This window comes from Anopheles maculipalpis, chromosome 2RL, assembly GCF_943734695.1.
Source record: "Anopheles maculipalpis chromosome 2RL, idAnoMacuDA_375_x, whole genome shotgun sequence".
Classification (NCBI taxonomy): domain Eukaryota; kingdom Metazoa; phylum Arthropoda; class Insecta; order Diptera; family Culicidae; genus Anopheles; species Anopheles maculipalpis.
Window position 1 is genome coordinate 37294209 of NC_064871.1, and position 22088 is coordinate 37316296.

General features: G+C 45.5%; 3 protein-coding genes across 3 annotated transcripts; 1 reads left to right on the forward strand and 2 right to left on the reverse strand.

Annotated features, from left to right (window-relative positions):
* Positions 1-1759: 1759 nt before the first annotated feature.
* On the reverse strand, positions 1760-4480 carry LOC126557830 (V-type proton ATPase subunit B). Its single transcript, XM_050213728.1, has 3 exons — positions 4315-4480; positions 2977-3302; positions 1760-2899 (listed from the first exon to the last, which is right to left on the reverse strand). Exons 1-3 carry the CDS (start codon positions 4409-4411, stop codon positions 1826-1828), a joined length of 1497 nt encoding a protein of 498 aa, XP_050069685.1. The 5' UTR covers positions 4412-4480; the 3' UTR covers positions 1760-1825.
* Positions 4481-5208: 728 nt separating this feature from the next.
* On the reverse strand, positions 5209-8920 carry LOC126556812 (centrosome-associated protein Alms1a-like). The gene is made up of 2 exons (XM_050212331.1): positions 5418-8920; positions 5209-5334 (listed from the first exon to the last, which is right to left on the reverse strand). Exons 1-2 carry the CDS (start codon positions 8916-8918, stop codon positions 5260-5262), a joined length of 3576 nt encoding a protein of 1191 aa, XP_050068288.1. The 5' UTR covers positions 8919-8920; the 3' UTR covers positions 5209-5259.
* A 2454-nt stretch (positions 8921-11374) lies between these two features.
* Positions 11375-21647, forward strand: LOC126558250 (uncharacterized). The gene is made up of 5 exons (XM_050214228.1): positions 11375-11503; positions 17042-17157; positions 20286-21087; positions 21168-21285; positions 21362-21647. Exons 1-5 carry the CDS (start codon positions 11419-11421, stop codon positions 21417-21419), a joined length of 1179 nt encoding a protein of 392 aa, XP_050070185.1. The 5' UTR covers positions 11375-11418; the 3' UTR covers positions 21420-21647.
* The last annotated feature ends 441 nt before the right edge of the window (positions 21648-22088 follow it).

A 22088-nucleotide genomic window follows, 5' to 3' on the forward strand; every position in this document is an offset into this window, starting at 1 on the left:
GGACAGTATAACATAAGTAACATTGCATACGCTCACTCACAAAGTACGCTTTCACAGGACGACCGAAGATACCGAAATGCTCGCCGAATCGATTACGTTATGGCCAATTGCTCTGTTGGATCGCAATGAACAGTACTTGACTAATACACACACACAAACACCGGACAGTAAGATCTTAAAAGGGTGTCCCTATCAAAGCACATCGAAAATTTCATCGAAAACCGTCACTCGCGCAAAAACGTGGTCTATTTAAAAGGGGATTTAATTGCGATTTTGTACGATGGCATAAGATGGCATATCCAGAGTGACGGTAGAAAAAAATTGGAGTTCAATGAAGGGGTATTGTCAGGTGCGCAGGTGTATCTTTCATCCTGTTGCGCGCACTACTTCCAATTAAAGCAAATTGGTGCCACATTAAACCGCCCATTTTCGATCAAACGAACATCAAAAACGGTACTGCAATCGTGCCCAAAATGGAGCATACTTTTGAGCTTGCCGTAGCAGCCAAAAAAGAAAATTTAAACAAAACAACTACTATTAATAGATACGGAACATTCCTTACAAACGACAAAAAATATATATGTACGAAGAAATATGTAAAAAGGAAACGCCTTAGCTATGCTCTTAATGCGATACTAACAAAGATGGGTGATTAATTAAAATGTGGAGTCTTGGTGGAGGTACGCCCGGTACGCCCGAAAAGCACACCAAGGGTGGCTTCCAACCCGAGTTCTCCACCTAACTTACTAACAAAATAAGAATAATTAGCATCAAAGCTCTGTATGTGGATCTCTATATAGATGTATATGATTATATGCATTTAACAAAGTGTTGTGTGTTGTTAATGTTGCGTTGCGTGCCATTTTTTTCCAATTTTACCCCCCGTTCCCGTGCTCGAGATTGGAACGATTCACCTTATAAGCACGCTGGCCAATGTTTTGGAAGTTTGCTTTCATCTTCTTAATTCTGTCATTCATTAGGCGATGGTTTTGAAGCAAGTTTTTATTCCAGAGTGCAACTAGTTAATAGCGCATCAGTGTACAGCAGACAGGTTTGACTGTGTCCTTTAATCGTGTAACCCCACGGAAATGAAGGATGTTCTCTTCCTGATGTTAGTTCGATGTTGTTGTGTCCGTTGCGGTACGTACATTCGTTGGAGGGATGCGTAGACCGGATGCTGTTTACGGGCTTCGCATACCATATCCAAGGACGATACGAGCGTTGGGTTTCTTCGCGATTTGTGCGACTCTTGGCTTCTTTCGTCGTTGTCGTCGTCGTTTACGTTGTTGATGTTAGTTTTCCCTTTGTTGGCTTGGTTTGGATTCATTTTTTTTTTTGTTTTCTTATGACGCGAAGTAACCATCACAATGCTCGTATCTTCTGCACGTACGATCACATTCTTAAATGGACAACACACTGTGTCTGCTTGTGCTGGATAAAACTTCCTTGAAATCATCGGCTGCTGTTAAGATGACAGTCAAAGTATTATCTCGTGTCGTTTTTTATAGTTGATGGAAAGCAGACATTCAAAACAGGACCAGCGGCTATTGACACACACACAAGGGCACACCGACCAAAGTCAGGAAATCCTTTAAGGAAACTAACTAAGGTGCATAACAAACGAAATAAGATAGATCCATTTGGTTGTGGATTCGTAAGGAATGCATTATACGTGGATTATCGTGTGTTCATATCACTATTTACAAATACCATTTGCTTCTAGCGATAAGAGAAAAAAAAATAGATCAGCGACACCAACCGCCGGACCCAATTATCTACCGTCAATAAAGAACAATTCGAACGGAGAGAGAGAAAGTATTCGCGCTTAGTGACGCGAGTCGCGTGGGTAGAACTCGGCCAAAATCGAGGCTGGAATACGCTTGAGCATCTCCTTCGGGAAGATACGCAGCAGCTGCCAACCAATGTCGAGCGACTCGAACACGGTACGATTTTCGTAGTTACCCTGCGAGATGAAGTTCTTCTCGAACTTGGTCAGGAACTCCAGGTAAAGCAGATCGTCGGGCGTGAGCGCCTCCTCACCGACGACAGCCTTCATGGCCTGCACGTCTTTACCGATGGCGTAACAAGCGTACAGCTGGTTCGAAACATCCGAGTGATCCTTGCGCGTCATGCCCTCACCGATGGCGGACTTCATCAGACGCGACAGGGACGGCAGCACGTTCACTGGCGGGTAGATCTGACGATTGTGCAGCTGACGATCGACGTAGATCTGACCCTCGGTAATGTAACCGGTCAAATCCGGGATCGGATGGGTGATGTCGTCGTTCGGCATAGTCAAGATAGGAATCTGCGTAATCGAACCGTTACGTCCCTCGACACGTCCAGCACGCTCGTAGATGGTGGCCAAATCGGTGTACATGTAACCGGGGAAACCACGACGTCCGGGCACTTCCTCACGGGCAGCCGACACCTCACGCAAAGCTTCGGCGTACGACGACATGTCGGTAAGGATGACCAGCACGTGCTTCTCGCACTGGTAGGCCAAGAATTCGGCCGCCGTCAGAGCCAGACGGGGCGTAATGATACGCTCGATCGTAGGATCGTTGGCCAAGTTCAAGAACAGACACACGTTCTCCATCGAACCGTTCTCTTCGAAATCCTGCTTGAAGAAACGGGCTGTCTCCATGTTCACACCCATGGCGGCGAACACGATGGCAAAGTTGTCCTCGTGCTCATCCAGCACTGACTTACCCGTTTGCTTGACCAGACCAGCCTGACGACAGATCTGGGCAGCGATTTCATTGTGCGGCAGACCGGCTGCCGAGAAAATTGGAATCTTCTGTCCACGGGCAATCGAGTTCATCACATCGATGGCGGAGATACCGGTCTGGATCATTTCCTCCGGGTAGATACGGGACCACGGGTTGATGGGTTGACCCTATAAATTCAAGAAAACGCGTTAGTACTGGCAGCGGAGGGAGAGCGTGATGCAGAATGAAGTCTTCTAACACGCACCTGAATGTCGAGGAAATCTTCAGCCAAAATTGGCGGACCCTTGTCGATGGGCTTGCCGGAACCGTTGAACACACGGCCCAACATGTCCTCCGACACTGGCGTACGCAGGATGTCACCGGTGAACTCGCATACCGTGTTCTTGGCATCGATACCGGACGTACCTTCGAACACCTGGACGACGGCCTTCGAGCCGCTCACCTCCAGCACCTGTCCCGAACGGATCGTGCCATCACTCAGGCGCAGCTGAACGATCTCGGCGAACTTCGGGAACTTCACTTCATCCAAAATGACCAGCGGTCCGTTTACACCAGATACAGTTTTGTAGACTGAAATGTTAAAAAGCATGCGTTAGAATCTAGAAACTGTGCTATATATTCCTCGGATAATTCATTCGTCTTTTCATCATGTTTCATTGTAGTATAGCAACAACAGCAAAAAATATCAACCAGGGTATCGTGTTTCATTCGTTTACGTAATATCAACATGTGATAAACGATACGCAAAAACGACCCCAAACCCATGTGACTTATGGTATTTCTTGCAAGTGGGTAATTAGATTTTAAAATCCGTAAAATAATGTATCTTTTTAATTGTTAAATTCGTCTCTCCCAGGATGCCATTCCTGTCATAGAAAATTGCAAAAACATTCAGCCATTGCCATTCGACACAAGCACATACACACACAAGCGCACAGAATATGGCAATCACTCTATACCCTTTTCACACTCCCACTGTAAACATCGCACTGGCTAGAAAGAGACACAGCAATTCAGCTGGCTGTGTGGTTGTGGAATGCACAGTTGCCATGGCACAGGGATAGTGTGCGTGAGCACGGTGATAGTCAGGTGTTTTGACAGTCATGTGACATCAAAACAGTATCTTCGATTGCACAGTTCCAAAAAGAGGGTTTTTCTACTATTTAACAACGATTTAATGCCCTAAACTTGAACTTCTACGCATGCTGTATCGTTTTATGAAAGCAAATCACTTCTTATTTGATAATTGGGCCTTTCTTTAGCTACATACTCGTCCTAGAACGTTGGCCCAAGAAGATGAAATTGTACTTGATAGAATCGATTTTTATGCTTAATTCCAACCAACACCGTCCACGTATAGTTGGCACCATTGAATACCATTTCAAAACTTGCTTTATCAAAAATGTACGGAACGATTGATCTCTTTTTGGAGGTTCACTGTACCATCACATGACACATCTTACGGGTGCAAGCCGAACTGGTGGCACTGTAACTTTTTTTTTCTTTTCTTTTCTTGCTCTTCCTAGCGAAAAGATGCCCCCCGGGACGTCCATTTTGAACATTAAGGCTAAGCTAAACTTACTCAATCGTGGCTGGGAGATGAAATCACGCGAAACGGCCAGAACGTGTTCCTTGTGGGCCTGGTGGGCCGACAGGGTCTTATTGTACATCGTCGACATCGTTGCTCCTTCGCCGTGTATAGCTTTGCTGCTGCTACCGATTAGCTATTTACGCTGCTGCTGTTACTACTGCGAATGGAAAGGTCGGAATGGGCTAGTTAGGAATTGTCACACCGGCCGGGGGTGGCCACTTTTCTACCTGCAAAGAACACTGCTCAGGTTCAGCCGTAGCACGGAAAGTTTAATGCGAACGAGATGAACGACGGCAACGAACACGAATGCGATTGGGATTTTTTTGCGGATTCTGTCATGTGACGAAGAAAAGCAAAGACCGTCGAGTGGAAGGTGCGTCAATAAGCGTTACTTTGACAGTTGAGATCGGAACGTGAACAATAGGAATTTAGAACAGAGAAAATATTTTATATTTTATGCTGTACTATCAATATATATTGGATCAATGATGCTATCTCACCAAAATTGATTCTCGCGCACATATTACACACTGTATATTAGACGGATATGAACACTTACAAAATACATTCCAAAATAACTATCAGACTCCTTCGATGATGATTTTTAAAAATACACCTTAATGTTCTCATTAAATGTTGTCAGTTCCCTGTCCTTTTCAATCGTGAAAATCATTTCAGTTGATGAAAATCTGCACTGTGTCTGATTTTATATAAGTGCTAGCGGTTTTTACGCAAACTGGAGTACTAAACGAATTACATATTATTTCTTAAGTAGAATCATTACTTTACTATAGTTACCTCAACAGAATTCAAAATCGACAGCTTACAAACGCTTTTTCCGTGAAGTTTTTATTGGCAAAGTTACATTAACTTTAATGAATATTATTAAAATTATGTAAAAAATAGTTCTATCGCATCCTCGCCACGCCATTGCTTCTATGGATAGTCCTGAATAACTCGAACACTGTTCGATAGGTCCACCTGCCCTTTCAGTACTTTTCGTTGCAGGTTCTGGAAAAGAAAAGTTTAACGTTACTCTTAGCCAGTTAAAGCTTCTACAATTAAAAAAATAAAAACTTTCTTCAACTCATTACCTTATTGTACACATCTTTCAGAATGCGATTTTTACGCTTCAAATTATTGATCCGCTCGATTTCCTTCTTCCGCTGCACTTCCGGCAACTTGCGAACCTGTCGACGTGTATTCTCCCGGATGGCACGTGTTGAAGCAAAAACACGTCTCTGACTCAACGGTGGCGGAGGCAACTGGCTCCTTCCCTGTGCGGTTGTCTTTCGCAGCAAATCGTCCGAGGTAAGCAGTAGCAAGCGTTGACGCTGTTGGTTCCGCTTGCTGCGTAGCTTGTTTAACTCGCTGATACACTGGCGCCTTTCCTCGATTCGGCTCAGTGTAGCGGGACACGATCGGCGAAACTGTTCCCGCAGTGTGAGCATTTTCTCTGACTCGTCATCCTTCCCGTTTTCCTGTTCACTTTCCATCGCACTTTCCGAGGATGACACGGTTGATGGTACCGGTGAGTTGTGGCCCTTCCGCTCCGATGATGTACCTTCGAAGGTTATAACGTACGCAATGGATGATGGTTTCGTTTGTGCTTGTTTATCCTGCCGTCCACCGTTAACAATTTCCGTTCGCCGTGGATTGTGGTGCTTATTATCCATTCCAACCTCTGCACGCTTCTGATCTCGCTGTCCACAGGGACAGTTACATTCCACTACTGGAAACCGCCCAGTTGTCACATTAATCCCAACCGTCGATGGAACCTGTACTGAAGCTGTTACGGAGGCGGGTTTCGGTTTCTTTTCCCCGAATATCGGTTTGGTCCGCAGAATTGAATCCGTTGTTTGTGTACCGGCCGTACGTCCTTTCGGTGCCGTAGGTGATGGTATCCTGGACTTGATATCGTAATGGTGCGTAGTGGTCGTGTTTGTGAGCGTCGTTACGACCGGTATCGATATCGAATCGGACGATATAAATTCCGGCGATGGTATAGTATTGTTGGAGGACGAGATAGCCCTACAGTCGGTGGGTTTTCCTTTTGGTAGCTGGCTCAACGCGTATCTATCCTTACGGAATGCATGATTTTCCTTCTCGTGCAGATGTCTTCTATCGCTTCGATGACCTCCGCTACTGTACGGTCGCGTGTAAATGTGATTTTGCTCCTCGAACGCTCGACGTGTCCGTACCTGATCATAGTTTTCGACAAACTTTTCCTGTTTTTGCTTAATAAAGGTGGGAATGCTCACATCGGACGGTGTGGAGCTAAGTGCGGTGGGTGTCTCCAGCTTGGAACGGTTTTTTATTACCTTTGCCATGTGATAGTGCGAATTCCAAGCCGAACTGCTGCTATCTTTGGAACTGCTGTTTACTGAGACTGGATCATGTACGGATGTATATACCGTTCCGCTACGTTCGCTAGGAAGTGGTACGGGTATTGCCGGAGAAGGAGGAGCTGGAGGCGCCATATCCTTCACAGGCAGTGTAGGTCCCGCCGTTACAGTTGGTCCCACATTGAGCAGCAACATTTTCTTCACCAGCAACTGCTCGATCTCTCGATCGATCTTTGCCAGCTGTGGATCGTTGGCACGTTCTTGGTTAAGTTGCCGTAGCTGACGAAAATTCTCATACTCTACTTCCGAGTGTGTCATGGGCTTAAGATAGTCCTGCATCGCTTTACGAACGCGCTTATCCCGTGGTTCCGGTGCGGACATCTTTCGAGGAAGATTTTCCTTAGTCGTTCCAGCTGATACAGGCTGTGAGGAAACGGTACGATGGGACGAATTCTCAAGAGAGCCGACTTCTCGGGAGGAATTGTTTTGTAGTCCATTTTTCCCTTCGTTCGATCCGGTAGCTGATGCTTGCACCGAACCTTCCGATACATTAACGCTGCCAGCAATCGAAAGCGGATCTTTTGTCTCTTCAATGACCTCTACCACATCCATACTTCGATCTAGCTGAGGACTTGCATTGTCAACGTGCGATTCATCGTCCTTCTCGGTGCAAGGACTCACATCATCATACACGTTGCTTTCCTCCTTCCCGGTTGCTTCCTGCAGCTTCTGCTCATTCTCCTTCCTCCTCCTAACAGCCTTTCCGTAATCCTGCAACAACTGTTCCCGCGTTCTCCGTTTCGGATCGTGTCGAGAAAGCTTTCGAAATATTTTATCGATCAAACTTTCCTTCACACCTGTTGGCATGCTCTTCAGCTCACAAATCGAATTGTACAGCGTAAGTCCGAGCTTCACCTCATCGTCAAACATAGGTCGCATGGAACGGTTACTGGAACTGGCCTCATTCGCCGTGGACGAGGAAGTGTTCGATGACGAGTGAACCGGCGTAGAAACGGAAGCAGCTACGGATGGAGTGTTATTTTCCGTTTCCGGTACCGAAGGTGAAAAGAATTCAAAACTTTCCGCCGCATCTACCGACGCTAACGTGTAGCTGTCGGTTGTTCCGATGGCTTTGTCCTGACGTTGGAACAAGTCTTCGTTTCGACGCGTTACTTGTACGCCTCGTGATTCTTTTCCTCGCGTGTAAAGCGACGTTTGGGTGGATTTGGCTTCTTCCCTTACCTTCTGCTGCACTGACGGCTGCGCTGGATGTGGTTGCAGTTTCGGTGTACTTTGAGCATCCGGTTTGGTTTGCATGATCGATGTGTCCTCGCCAGTACGGGCCGGTTTCTTTTCCTTTTCGTCTCTTTGCCGTACAACGATGACGCTTCGATCGAAGGTAAGCCCTTTACGGGCAAAGTATCGCTGAAGGCAACGCTTTTCCGTTTCGTTCAGATCAGCTGCGCCACAGAATTGTAACCGTTCGCTCGAATCATACCCGATGTCACCTAAAGAATCCCATTCCAATCTTTGCTTGTTCGATGCGATGCTGCTGCCAGGTGAAAGATCTTTTGTACTGTCCAGTGGTTCCTCCATGGTTCCCGGTACGTGTGCTTTCACCACTGGCCGAATGGGATCATCTTCCGAAGCGGCCGTTTGTGTACTGTTCTCATGTACAACGACCCGCGGCGAGACCTGTTGTTTCGGTGCTGTTTGCAATGGTTCCGGTTGGCTGTACGTAATCGGTGCAACTGTAGACGTGGTCGGTACACCCAACGTGATAGTCGGAGGAGGCGGAAGATTAATTTCTATGACCGACTCCAGATTAAAGTTGAAATTTCGTCCACTCTTATGTTCTACTTTTGTCTCTTTCACCTTTACACACTTTGCATCCGAAGAGCCGCCTGCGTCAGTGCCTACTTTGTCGGATGATTTGCTCGCCACCGATTTGGCACTTTCGGCAGAAGCATTACGAAGCGATTTTTCACTCTCATCCAATTGTTGCTGTTCCGCTTTTTTTCTTAGCGTGGATAGATTTTCCATCGATTTTCTAACATCGGATCGATCACAAGCGGAACGGCATGCAGTCCGACGCTGTAGTTCATCCAAACAAGGAAGACTACCGTCGCTGGAAGAACGCGTCACATTCGACACTCGTCGCAAACGTAGATATTTTTCCAGGTCACGGTTGCGGCCATGCTCCATGTAGTAATGCATGATCAGATCGGTAACTCGATCACTTCGCGACATTTTCACTGCTGGTGCTGGAGATGGGATAGGAAAATAACTAATAAGAAAACAAGGCGCGGTTGCTAATTCACCAAACGAACTGCATCGCGAGTGTAGCGCGCGCTTGAAAAATTCCGTTAGAAATCGGTTGACGACTGTTGACAGCTTACCAAAGCAAAAATAACAACAACGCGTAGCAACGGGGTGAGCTTGAACTGTGGGATGGCTGTAGGACATCTTTGGCTATGATTTAGAACAATACCAAATAAGAATGAGATATTCTTTCATATAGAAAAAATATGTTTACGATAAAAAATGTACAAAAAATACATTTTACACGAAAAATGTACTAAATGACTCCATTTTTCTCAACGACTATAATTTGAAAGAAAATGTTGTACTAAAAAAATGTACCAAATAACGTTCACCTAGCGGAGAGTAGCGAAACTACGAATAACAGTTGAAAATTCGACTTTGTTCAACGTGTTTGAATATTTGTTCAAACACGACGGGTGCTAGAGAATTCCTCGTAAAAACATATTTCAACTAGATCGCAAAACATGGATTAATTCATTATCCATATTATTTAATCAAATTTGTACATGGATTAACAGTAGATTACGATTCGGAGTACGAGTTCGTCCCCGAAAGCACTGTAAATTATGCGTACGTATACGACAACTTTTGCAGCAGTAGTGGTACGATCATTTTCCAAAACAAATGTCAAAAGAAGAAGCGCTTTGTTGTTTCTTGTTTGTTTTTCTATTCCTCCGAAGCGCGACACAGAGCGACAGCATAGCGAAATAGAAGGAAGAACTTCATTTCATTTCACATTGACGAAACTATTCAACATAATTCCTCGCACGCTCACATTAAAAAGCAACATACTGCTTGGGACTGTTTTACGAACTCACGAACAGCATACACCAAGCCGCAGATGTTGAACAGAAGAACAAGCGAAACCACTGCCCGCCCCCAGGTGTGAATGAGTGTGTGAAGGAGTGAATAAATAATATAACGACGCATCCGCGAGTTTTATGATCGGTCAGTTCAGCAGCCTCATCGTTCGACTGTCCGTTTTCGAAAGTTTCGATCCCTGCAGCCAGAGCTCAAACGAGCGTCAAACGGTGGTAAGGTGTGCGCGTCGAGTTCGTGTGTGAAAAAAAACTCCCCGATTTCACTCGTTCAGAAGTAAAGCAGCACTTGCGGTGTGCAACTGCAACAGCACCGAAAAAAGTGCAACGTGTCGTGCGTGTGCGCCACACACAAGCGCATTCGCGTTGTGTGCCGTGTTGGAAGCGAATCACACAGCGATCGGAATCAGCGAAAACATCATTTGCACACGGCGGCACACGGAGACTTGGACAACGGCAGCCCTGAACGGTTTTATCGGACTAAACTTATCAGCAACGTTATATCGCGATTGTGTAAACTAGCAAAACACGCTACAGATACGGGAATCACCCTCGCCTGTGTCCGATCCCGGTACGGCAACGAGATTAACGAGGCGAACCAGAGACAAACGGCGTGTCCTATCCCCAAAACGACGGTACGCATCGACATTCGTCACACAAATGTGTGCGACGGTGGCAAGCATTAAGACCGACTCACGGTGTAAAAATTACGATCAGTAAGTGATTCGAGGCCAGCGCGAGCAGTCAGTCACTGGGGTTCCGCCGTACGTTAGTCGAACGAAAACCTAAAAAAGGGGCGGGGGGTGGTAGATTATTCAGTCACCCCAAGTTGTCGTGAGTGGAGTGAAGTGAATCTACCCGTGCGTGTTACTTCCCCGAATGAGTGTTGTGTCAAACGGTGAATCACGGTCTCGATTGCGTGAAATGAACATTTTTGCGGGCTTTATCGAACGAACGAGGAAATGATAGTAGGTTGGCTGTGAGTGATCATCTCCACGGCAACCAGCAGCCAGTTTGGAAAACGCCACATAACACACACTCTTTTATAAATCGCGTATAAACTGAGAAAGTTTAATCATTTCCGTAGGATTGTTAGGGCCAAGGAATTGCTAACAAACTGTACAAAAACCATACTGCACCATTGAACGAGTTCAACAGGTTTGCGAACAACACTTCGCGCACATTCAAAACACTCGAACGTGGAAGGAAAAAGTGAAATTGCACTGTTGCTATTGGTGCATTTGCGCTTGATGCTGGTAGTGGTGAAAACAAAACGCACCTCTAAACCATCTACGCACCTCTAAACATACTCCGCGCACAAACACACATATATTTACACATTCGCGATCGTGCTTCTTGTGCGTTGTGAAGTTGTGCATAGTTTATGGTATCGAAAACGACAAAAGACAGGCAAAAAAAGCCCATAAGGTAACAAGAAGACACCGATCAAGCATCAAAACCTGTCTTGCCTGGTACTGGTGCCGGAAACCTTGGAACAGAGACAGACACATCCACAACCGTGTGCGCGGTTGCAAGCATAAAACGCGGCTCAGTGTTTGTTCATCTCATCATTACGTTGTCTTACGACACTTGAACGCGGCCTCAGCATGTTGAAGAACAAAGCTACCGAGGAAAAGGTTGACACACTGCTGTCGAAGAGTCAAATACCCATCATCGATCTCGCACACTGCGGTAAGTTAGCAATAGCAGTCACATACAACAAACTAGAGCCAATCACAACAACAACGGCGATCGAGATCGCACGCGTAAACCAGCGGAAAGTGCGTGATGGGTTATCTATTTTTGAAAATTATTTTTAAAATTATAGCTTGTGAATTTTCATTCAGCATACTACTACGTCCCGTGCACACCAACCCTGCAGGATACTATGCCAGCGAAAAAAAAAAGGGGGAAACCCTTCATTCCCTGACCGATCATGGCTAGTGACAAGGCGAGTGAAACCCAGACCCGGCTACTGTGGCACGGAATGAGCGATTGATTGAAAGGCCACAACCCCATTTGCAAATGAATTATAACTCGATTGGCACTAACCTGATGGTGCACCACCGCTGCTCCCGTTCCAGGGTTACCGGTGAGGTCCACACCATTCTGTCCCGTTCTTTCGTACGCGGATCTTTGTACCGTACCGAGGACGAGCTGTGTGGGTCGTGCGAGATGCGCTACAGCATCCCCGCGTAACGCAGACAAAGCATACCGCGGTTCATTCGTTGACGGTACACGAAAGCGCAAATGAATCATCATCACGATCGTGTACACAGTTCATTTGCCGAGCGGGGAAGACGGGAACGAAGGCATGGTCGGACGATTGACAAATGCTCGAATCGTAGCGTGATCATCGTTCCCAGCCGCCTAAGTGCCGCCACTATAAACGATCACCGGTTATGTAAAAGTTCCGGTTAAAAGAAATCAGTTAAGCAATCGGAACGAAGTCGGACAGGAAGGAAGACCTGGGTGGGTGTTGCATTGTGCTGCCATTCTGATGTTATTCGTAAGGGGTGAGAGAGGGAGTATGTTCATCCCATCCCCAAGTGAATATACTGCTCGGTTTGCCGGTTAAGAGATCTGAACAGGGGGAAAAACGATGATTTTGAATGTTTGTGCTATTTGTGTTTATTCACTGGGTATACCCAGGTATTGCTCCACATGTTTACAAAATATAAAAAATGGACAACGACTGGGAATTCAAATGAAAGCAGTTTTCTATCATCATAAAGGGATTTACTATTTAAATTAAAACACCCCTACACTTTGCTCCGTCTAGACTAAACAAAAGATTACTTAACTGCTTCATTGCAGATCCTTTCTGCAGTCATTTCAGACTGGCTCTGTAAGAACATTAAGTCTCTTGATACTTTTTTTTCTCTCTTATTTGCACTATGCAATGTGTTTTCGTGTGTAAATCGGAGTGTCATCTGTGGAGCAAACATTTATATTACTCATTACATTACTCACCCTTGAAACCATATGTTATAGATTAGCCAAGCCGTGGTTCCATGTGTAGGAATTTTGGCGATTTTTTACATCTACTATCAGTCTTGGGAACCCAAGACTCTCTATCTGTGACTTGAATTGCCTCTTTATAGTACGTTCTATGGATACATGGAAGATACCGTCAAGTCGTGATTTTACCGCCAACCATGCGTGTTGTAAAATTATCAACATTATCAACGCTATCCGGTAATTGTTATATCGAGCTTATAAATGAGGATAATTGCAGCACTGTTAGTTCCATCAGGCACCCTAACACTGGAAGAAAGCAGTCGTTTTAAAGCAGGCTCTTGATGGAATGGTCACGATCATTTGCCAGCTAATCACTAACACGTGAAGACGCTAGAGAGAATTTAATGTTCTTTATTCAGTTTTTTTTTTTTTCGACTAGTCTTAGCTCGTGCTCCTCCTGTACGGCAGTGCCCTCTCTACAGATCACTAATTGGAAGGCGCTAAAAGAAAATTGGCACATATGTATACGGGCGACATGTTTGCAAGATGGAGGGTGTACGTAGGGAACGTGTTTAGTTTAACCATTTTCGTGTCCCAATCATTTGGGTTTGTGCTAATGAACGCTTGTTTGCGTGCACGCGGTTCCCCCATTTTGCTTACGCTGGATTCGGCCCAACCGGTCGACGCAGCTCTTGTTTGTTTACATTTATTTAGACCATCGAGAAGTGGTTACCTTCTTCATTTTACTAGGTTTTATATGAGGCTGATAACTTCATAGAAACAAGTCAACAAAGGATGTTTGTACTCTAAATTTTCTTATAGAATTATTAAGTATATTCATTTAGATAAGCAGTCGAACCTGGTTCAACAAGTCGCCCCAAGTCTTGTCCACAAAAAAACCCCAAGGTTTACTGTGTCCATCCATACACATATCTCGTCCATTAAAAATCAATATTCTCAAGTGGTCCTTTGCGGGGGATTGCTGGTACTTTCTTTTATGCTGGCAATAAAATCGGGGACCTTCCCCCTTACCACCCACTCCTCCACTGCCACTGTGCCACCATGAAACCATTTACTGTTGCACTTTTTCTCGCTATCTCTTTCAATAAAAATGTTCACGATTATCGATGAAAATTCGACAAACACACCTTCCCTCGGCGATGAATGGCTGCAAATCAGCAGCTTGCAGGCAGATTTGCGATGCGATTTTATTGCTTTATGACCTAACCAAAGTCCCGCTCTCGAAGCGTACCTTCCATAAATCATTCGTTTCGCCCTGCGCCGCTCGGTCACTAGGCACACACACTCACTCACTCACTAGACTGTCCACCACCAAAACCTTGAAAGGCTAACACGTTTTCCATACCAGAGAGGGTTAAGATTATTTCCGCACCTAGCGCAACAGGTGAAAACAGCCGACATTCTACCACCAAATCCCTGCTTATCGGGGGTGAGTCTTTGCTAAAAATAAATCATACCTCAGGACACGCTTCCCACCGATGATCGTGTGTAGCTTTTATCGGATACGCTCACGGACAGCGTCTCACTTTCCTTTGAATAGCTTGTTTTTATTTTTGTTACGTATTATCAGGCTGACGCGCTACTATCACTGCCACTCGCCGACCGCATCGAAACTAGTGTGCACCTCACCGTAAAGAGCACATTCCTCTCGATTTCTTCGAGGTTGCGATAAGGGACTAATCTTCCCATTTCCGTCGGTGGGTTAGGGAGGTACACCGGTAACCTTCGCCAGCAGTGCGATGCACTTCACACAATGTACACGAATAATGTTGATCTTTTCCCCCCGGGAGATGACATGAGGACAGTCCATTATCCATTCCTGGGAACAATCAACGCATATTCCTCGGATTGTAGCTTGGTTTAGTTTTGCAAAAACCTATACAACCATAAAACCGCTCCATATCAATGCCGGCATCGCAGACAAAGGCCGTTGTAGATAAGCGTGTCGCGAACTCCAACTCCAAGATGTTGGTTGATTCGCACGCTAATTGTTGCTGCTGCTGATGATGATGATGATGGGTGTGCGATAAAAAGCACTGCAGTTCCTCCATCCGTCAGATGGTGGCCTAGATTATTTGGAAAGCCGCCATCCGGTATACTGCTTCAAGTTTATGATTTGGAACCCTCTTACCAATCATATCATTCCGCACTGGGGTTTCGCACTGACGGAACGGGGTCAAGAATCGAGGAATTAATGCGTAAACCGCTACGTACCATCAGCTTGCTGCCGTCGACTCATTCGGGGTGGACACATTTCGCAAAAGAAAACGAAACCTTACTCGGGGAGCAGATCGAGACAGGAAAGAAATATTAATCATCCTTCTTCAAAAAATTCTTCCCGCCCAGATTGACCTTCTTTTCCGATAGGATGGGAATTTTTTTTGCGTTCTACACATCCTTCCATTATTTGCTACAGCAAACCGTTCCGCAGACGGCTTTTAATGGCGTAGTAAAAAATGTGCATGAAATGCGGTTTTTCCTTTTTATTTCTCTTTATTAACCTCCCCAATATTGGTCACTAAGCGACGACTTGTCGCGGTAAGTTTATTTGCGGTTTTTTGGTCAAGCGCCTGGGATGACTATGGAAGTTCTTATGCCGCCTCCTACACACATCCGAATCGTAACCTCCCTCGTGATTATGGTTTTGCGCGCTAATGTTCACTCACGTCTTCGGTGGCTGAAAGAAATGCTTTAATGGAGAGAAGAAAAAGAGAAGCAGCAAAGAATGCCGTAAAATTCTGTCACCATGCTCGTCCTCCCCAGCTTCCCTTTCGCCAAAGGTCAATGCTGCGAACAAATCTGTCCGATCTAATCGCGTACAAATCATTTCTACTTTAAAGACACATTTTATTTCACTTCGCACTGTACCTTTGGCCTTATCATTCTGCCCGTCCGCTCCGTTTCATCGCAACACTTCTTATCAGTTCGTCTTTGGGTGCCATCTTGGAGTGGCCATACACAGTTTTATGGTTCGCGTTTGCTGCTATTTCCGCTTCCGGCGGAAATGGAAAAAGAGCGTATTGAAATTTAAAACTTCGGTGTCGCATCACATCGCCCTTCTTTGCCACTTCAGGGGGTGGGCGTGTGGAACCGTTTAATGGCAATGATAATTCAAAGCCACAAGAAGAACGTCGAGCAGCCAGCCTGCCAACATGTCAACGTGTCTGCCACGTACTGCTACATACTGTGCATGCTGCTACCGATGTTCAAAAGTGTCCGTTTGTCTTATTTGTTTGTAGCTGCTGCCTGGCTCCAAGCTCGTACGCGAAAATTAAGTTTCCCACGACTGGAAGTGAAGATGCCAAATGTACTTTGTCGGTTTTGATGTCGACGACAGAGTCGTAAACATTTGATTGAGCAGTTGACGAAAGAAATTCGGGAGCAACAAAATGGTTAAATAAGCTTTTTCTGTGGAAGGCGCAAAAAAGGTGAATAATCCCACCTTCGAGGCTCCAAACTTCTATTGATGCTTTCAGACATGTGGAAATGGAAAGTCTAGAGCTCCCCCGCTCAGTTGGCAAGCGTCTGGTTGTGTTATGTAGGTTACCGTTTGATTTATTTATTTATTTTTAGCATCCATACTCATAAATAGGTAATGTTCTTTGAACTGACGTGTAGTCACGATGTGAACTTTTGCCCGGATTATCTCAAAATGGGGCGAACCGTAGCTCGTCCTTACGATTTAAAAGTTTAAAGTCATCTTGCTGGAGATTAAATATAGGGAAAACGTGAAGGAAACCCCAGAGATGGAGACTTTCAGGTACAAGTAATTTGTTGACAGAAAAATGATCAAGTCGCTTCACTAAAAACGTATATTAGTTGATCAGCTGCAGCGTGATAAACCATAATTCCTGTGTATTTCCACTGGCAACCTTCTTAATTGGTCTGCCAATCAAATAATCCACCTAAATAAATATGTATCCTCCTACACCAAGCTCTCTTCTAGTTGCTTACTTTGGTGACGCGATTGTCTAATCCGCTATCTATGGTGCACAAATGGATATCAATTCCTCTAGTTGTTTGTTGGCGTCGTGTAGAAGCAAAAAATTATTGTAATTAAAGCAAAATATCTAAATTCCATCAATTACCATCATTCCTTTCATCGTCTACACGTTCTCCCTCCTCCTTGATTGCTCATGATAATTCAACTCGTGTAACTCTGGGCAAGCAATGCTGTAATCCGTACTACTCACATATGCACACTTCTAACTTCCCACTCTCGTTGCGTTTCGTTTCATGACCATGCAGGTACGGAGGAATGTCCAATCCGGTCGGTGGTGAACCGTGTCGGACATCAGCTGCACAAAGCGCTCAACGAAAAAGGCATAGCGCTGCTGGTCAATCATGGCATATCTGAGGATAAGGTAAGCTTTGAATATATGTTCACATGTTGTTAAAAGAGTAAGAAAATGACATCAGGAAGGACTAGTAATGTTTACAAAGAAATCCATTGATTCAAGCAAGGGAATGACGACAGCATAGGGCGCAAGCCACGAGCCATGGTTTTTGTTCAACGTATGTCCCACACTGCAAGCCTATTGCCCTTGCAACTGCAAATGGATTACACGTCGCGACGAAGAACCCTGACGCACACGCACGTGATCGTGTCATACACGATAAGTTAACTGTACCTCACAGCAAAAGAAAAAAAGAATCGCATCCAAACAACCACCTTGACCGTTGTCTCTACTGAGCGAGCGTTGTCATAAGCCTTTCAGCTGAGCCCTGCTAAACCCTGTTAACCCTTTTCTTACGTCTGGAACCGGGAACGCTTCCGGTATCTTTTAATCCAACCGCCTTCTGGAAGGGGATTACTACAAGCCAAAAATTGCGCACTATCTTCGCGCGAGCAGGTATCTTCCGCGCGTCGTACGTACGTTTGCTAAATCCACGATTGACGTCTGTTTCTTCAATTAACACAAATTTCCGTACCACCGCTAACCAAGCGGATCCATTCGGACGCTGCTTCATGTACACAGAGGCGGCAGCAAAAGCAAAATGCGCGCCGCACATTGTTTGGCTGTGGTGCGCTTTGTTTCGTGGCGCTTCGTTGCGTGTTGGTGGTGGCATCCCAGCTTGGACTTGTTGGAGCTGGCATTTTGGGAAACATCGCACAATAAAAGTGCGCTTCAATAACGCACACCCCTTTCTGAAATGTTTCTCTGTTTGTAAACAGTCCGTCTTGCCGGATGCACCGGGGGAGAAAAGTGCTTCCGGATATGGGCGACCGGATGGAGAACGGGAAAGGAAAGTAAGGGAGTATCATAATTCATCATAACGACAACTTTACCGGGGGATTCATCGCCGTTCGGTAGCTAGTGATTCAAGCGTGCTTGGGGAAACGCTTTTATTGTAATGCTGGGTCGTGTCCTTCGGCTTCTGGTCTGGTGGATGTGCACGCCGCTGGGATACGAGGATGGGACGTTGTACGGGTTTGTTTATGCGCCATCGGTCTAGACGATAAACACCGTGTTGAAGTCTAGCGAGCGTCTGGGATGGAAAACGACCACTACTGAGTTGACTCCCAGTGCGTCACAGGTTGTGATTGCCGGAATCACTTGCTTTATTTGTTTGGAGTTGGGAATATTAGGCGAGGAGAAGGTTAGAGGCATCAAATTATTCATAATGAAGCAGGTGGTCATTTGTAGCTACCGATGCAGGTTGTAGCGGTGTACCGTAAGACAACGATCGACTTTTAAACGATAATGATTACATCAAGTCTATGTTAGAGTCTTAGTTTGCTTTTGGAACGAAGGTATGTTTTTAATCTACTATCAATTCTAATTCGGAACTCGATTTGCACAACAGTGCTGGAATCGGGTGTCGAGATTATTATACGAACAATAAGATAGAGGGAAGGTATATGAAATTATGTCTGATGGCCAAGAACCAATTAATTCCATTCTATTTTTCTGCATGCAGCAAATAGAAGCTTGTCTGTGTCTGCCACAGCAGTACGAGGAAAAATTAAATCGTTTTGATTTCCCACTGTTACGTTCACTTGCTCCATTAGTTTCACCTTTGATCTCGTCGTTTGATCATCGTGGCGATGGAGTCTGCCCCTTATGCCTTCGCGAGATGTCATCGACATCTAGCAATAAGGGTGGTTTTTGGTTTCAAATATCGGCTCGCAGACATGTCGAGGGCGTGCAGTCAGTAACACGATTATGTTCTAATTTCTTTCCGCCTAAAAATTGGGCGTTCTATTTTCATGCATCTCCTCCACCGTAGACAGTGTCAGCTCACTCGATCGATTCAAACGCGACACTTAACCTTAAACTTCACTTCCTGCTGATGGCGAGACCATAACGGACAACTGCTGCGTAGAAGAATTTACCTTCTCCCTTTTGCGAAGGAAGGGAACTATAGGAAGTGGGTGACAAATTCCTACACCGCGGCCCGGTTTATAATGGCAGACGCTCGAGTTTTTATGACGATAAAGCTCGGTCGGCATTTATTGATGGGTGAAACGGTCGTCTTGTGCTTCTTTTAGGATCGACTTTGCCGGGTTGCTGATTACCTGTGGAGTGAAAAATTTTAATTTCAAAACATTCCACCATTGCACATTGCTGTCATAGAGCCCCTTGTAACACAAGATTTTGAGAAGATATACTCATCGTGCGCCTTTGCTTAATGGTCTCGTTACACGAACGAGTGGTCCGGGATGGAAGGACACGAGACACGAAAGAAGGACAATCCAACACGTGGTACAAACGACGCACATTACAACAACTCCTCCTACCGGGTGGTGATGTTTTGACTTTACCGGTCGATGATCTTCAATCTCGCTGGTGGATAATAGATCTGTGTGTAACAAGCAGACGGTTGGAAACAAAACACAAATTAAAGCTATTTGTTTCAGCAACAAGCTACAGGCACTTACTGGGGACATAGCGTCGCGGCTGAACTTCATCTAAATGCGTGTCATTTTCTCGTGAGCAAATGATGTACGATAAACCATCACCGGGGACAACTAGCGAGCGGGCGGATGTAATCTATGTTGCTGGTTAGTACGGTACGGGGACGGCTAAACTTTACCTTTTTACGATCGTCCAAATTGTGCAGGAATTAGTATCACAAACAAGTAAACGATTGTCAATATAACCGCGTGACGACAATTTTCCGAATGGGTAAGGATGGCCTTGCGTCGCGCTTGTCGTCTCAGTGCCGTGTGTCATGGAAACGGTTGTTTAATGATCTTATCGTAAGGGGCCATTGGAAGTATTCTTTTTTTTTGGTTGCTGGAAGGGCGAGTTTGTTTTTTTTTTGCCTCAATTTCGCGTGCATTGTTGTCAGTCATTGGAAGATTTAAATACCGTTCGTCGAGGGTGTCTCGGGGTATTTTTTTATGAGTTCGTTGAACTAGTTTGCAAAGTTTTAGGATCGATAATAAGCGAAACTTGTTTTACGATGAGGCCTTAAAAAAACGCGACAATGCCGGTAGTAAACATTGATAACTCATTTAGTGTATTTCCCTTCTCTCCATCTCCAGATGAAGCAGGTGTATGGACACTTGGACGATTTTTGCAAGCTTTCGGATCCTACGAAGGAAACATACCTGCGCAAAGGCGAAACAAACCACGGTTACATCAAACCGGGACAGGAACGTTTCGATGGTAAATCAAAAGATCTGCGCCACACCTTCAACATCTGCACATTGAAGCCCGAGGGCCCGTTACCGGATGAACCGCTGCCTGGCTTTCGGGAGCATGTGTCCGATCTGGCAACGGATTTCAAGCGCCTTTCGGCACTCCTCCTGCAGGCACTAGCGGTCGGTATGGAACTACCGTACGGGTACTTCCTCGAGAAGCATCGTCACATACTAGACGGTGAGGGCGAAAATCAGTCCACATTCCGGTTGCTCTACTATCCGCCGCTAATCGAAGACGATGGCAAAAATGAGCTGCTGCGCGGAACGTGCAAGTACAGCCAGCAGCGCTGCACAAAGGACGAAATCGATCTGTCCCTGCCCGAGGATTACCGTGCCAAGTTACGCGAGGAACAGGAGGAGCAGGAACAGCAGCAGGTCACACGGTGCGGCGCACACTGTGACTATGGTACGTTTACACTCCTCGCACAAGACTCGGAAGGTGGGCTAGAGGTGAAGCTTCCCGGTACCGATCGATGGAAGCGTGTCGGCCATCTGCCCGGTGCCATCCTGATCAATGCCGGCGAGCTGCTGTCGACGTGGACGGGCGAAAAGATCTGCGCCCTGCAGCACCGTGTGATTATTCCGCAGGAGGAAACAATCCGTACTCGGGGCCGTCATTCGTTGGCATTTTTCGTTCATCCTGGTAAGTCACCATTTGTTTGCACTTTGTGCTTTGTAATTATAAGTTTGCTAAATGGTTTCCTGTTTACTGTCATCCAACAGACAACTGCATATCAATTACACCGATCGATCTGCCAACCTCCAGCTCCTCGAATTCGCTAGATTCAGATGAGAAGAAAACCAAAGGACGGAAAAAGTCCTTCAAAACGGCCAAGTCAAAGTGAGTAATACGGGCGCAGTGAAAGCTTTTTCAAGCGCAAGGACGTTATAAAATTTCCATTGCTCTTTCGTTGCAGAATCTACAATGCGTACCAGCACGTGCAGCGACGCTTTAAGGAAACGTACGCGTCGTAGCGTATTAATTTTACAAACACAACACGGCAAGCGATTTGCTTAGAACCGTCTACTTAATACGGATTCATCCATCCCCCAAGCACACGGCGGACATCCGAGCGTTCATCGGTGCTGTATTTATGAGACTTAGCCACCAATTTATTCCACCCTTTTCTACTTCCATCCTAACTGGTGTATACCGTGTTTTTTTTAACGAAATAATATAAAACAAACATACAAACCTTCAAACGGCTCGCGCTTTCAAATGGTCATTTTATTCCTTTCCTTATTTGGCATCAGTGTGCCAAACGTTCACTCGTAACGGCTCTCCTGAGTGCAATATAATTCCTGCAATTACAACCGAATCTAATATCATTTCGTCGCACTAAATGAAGCCGTCATCCCGTTAAAGGGCACATCGCTCATGGACCAAGCTCAATTCATTGAATGAAGTCGAGTCCGTGCGACAAAAACCTACGCATAATTAAATATATCCTGACACATTTAGGACGTTGCTATCAAAAGAAAAGCTTCATCTTTTCCGTCGTAAAGAGAATGAGCGTTTGCGCGTGCTCCGATAATAGATAAACGGATCGGGATGTCAAATTTGCTTGTGGGAAGCGATTTGTTTCGCGACCTCGGTACCACGAGTCCGTGTTTCCCGGAAGTTTGATGCAATCGGGCGTAAAG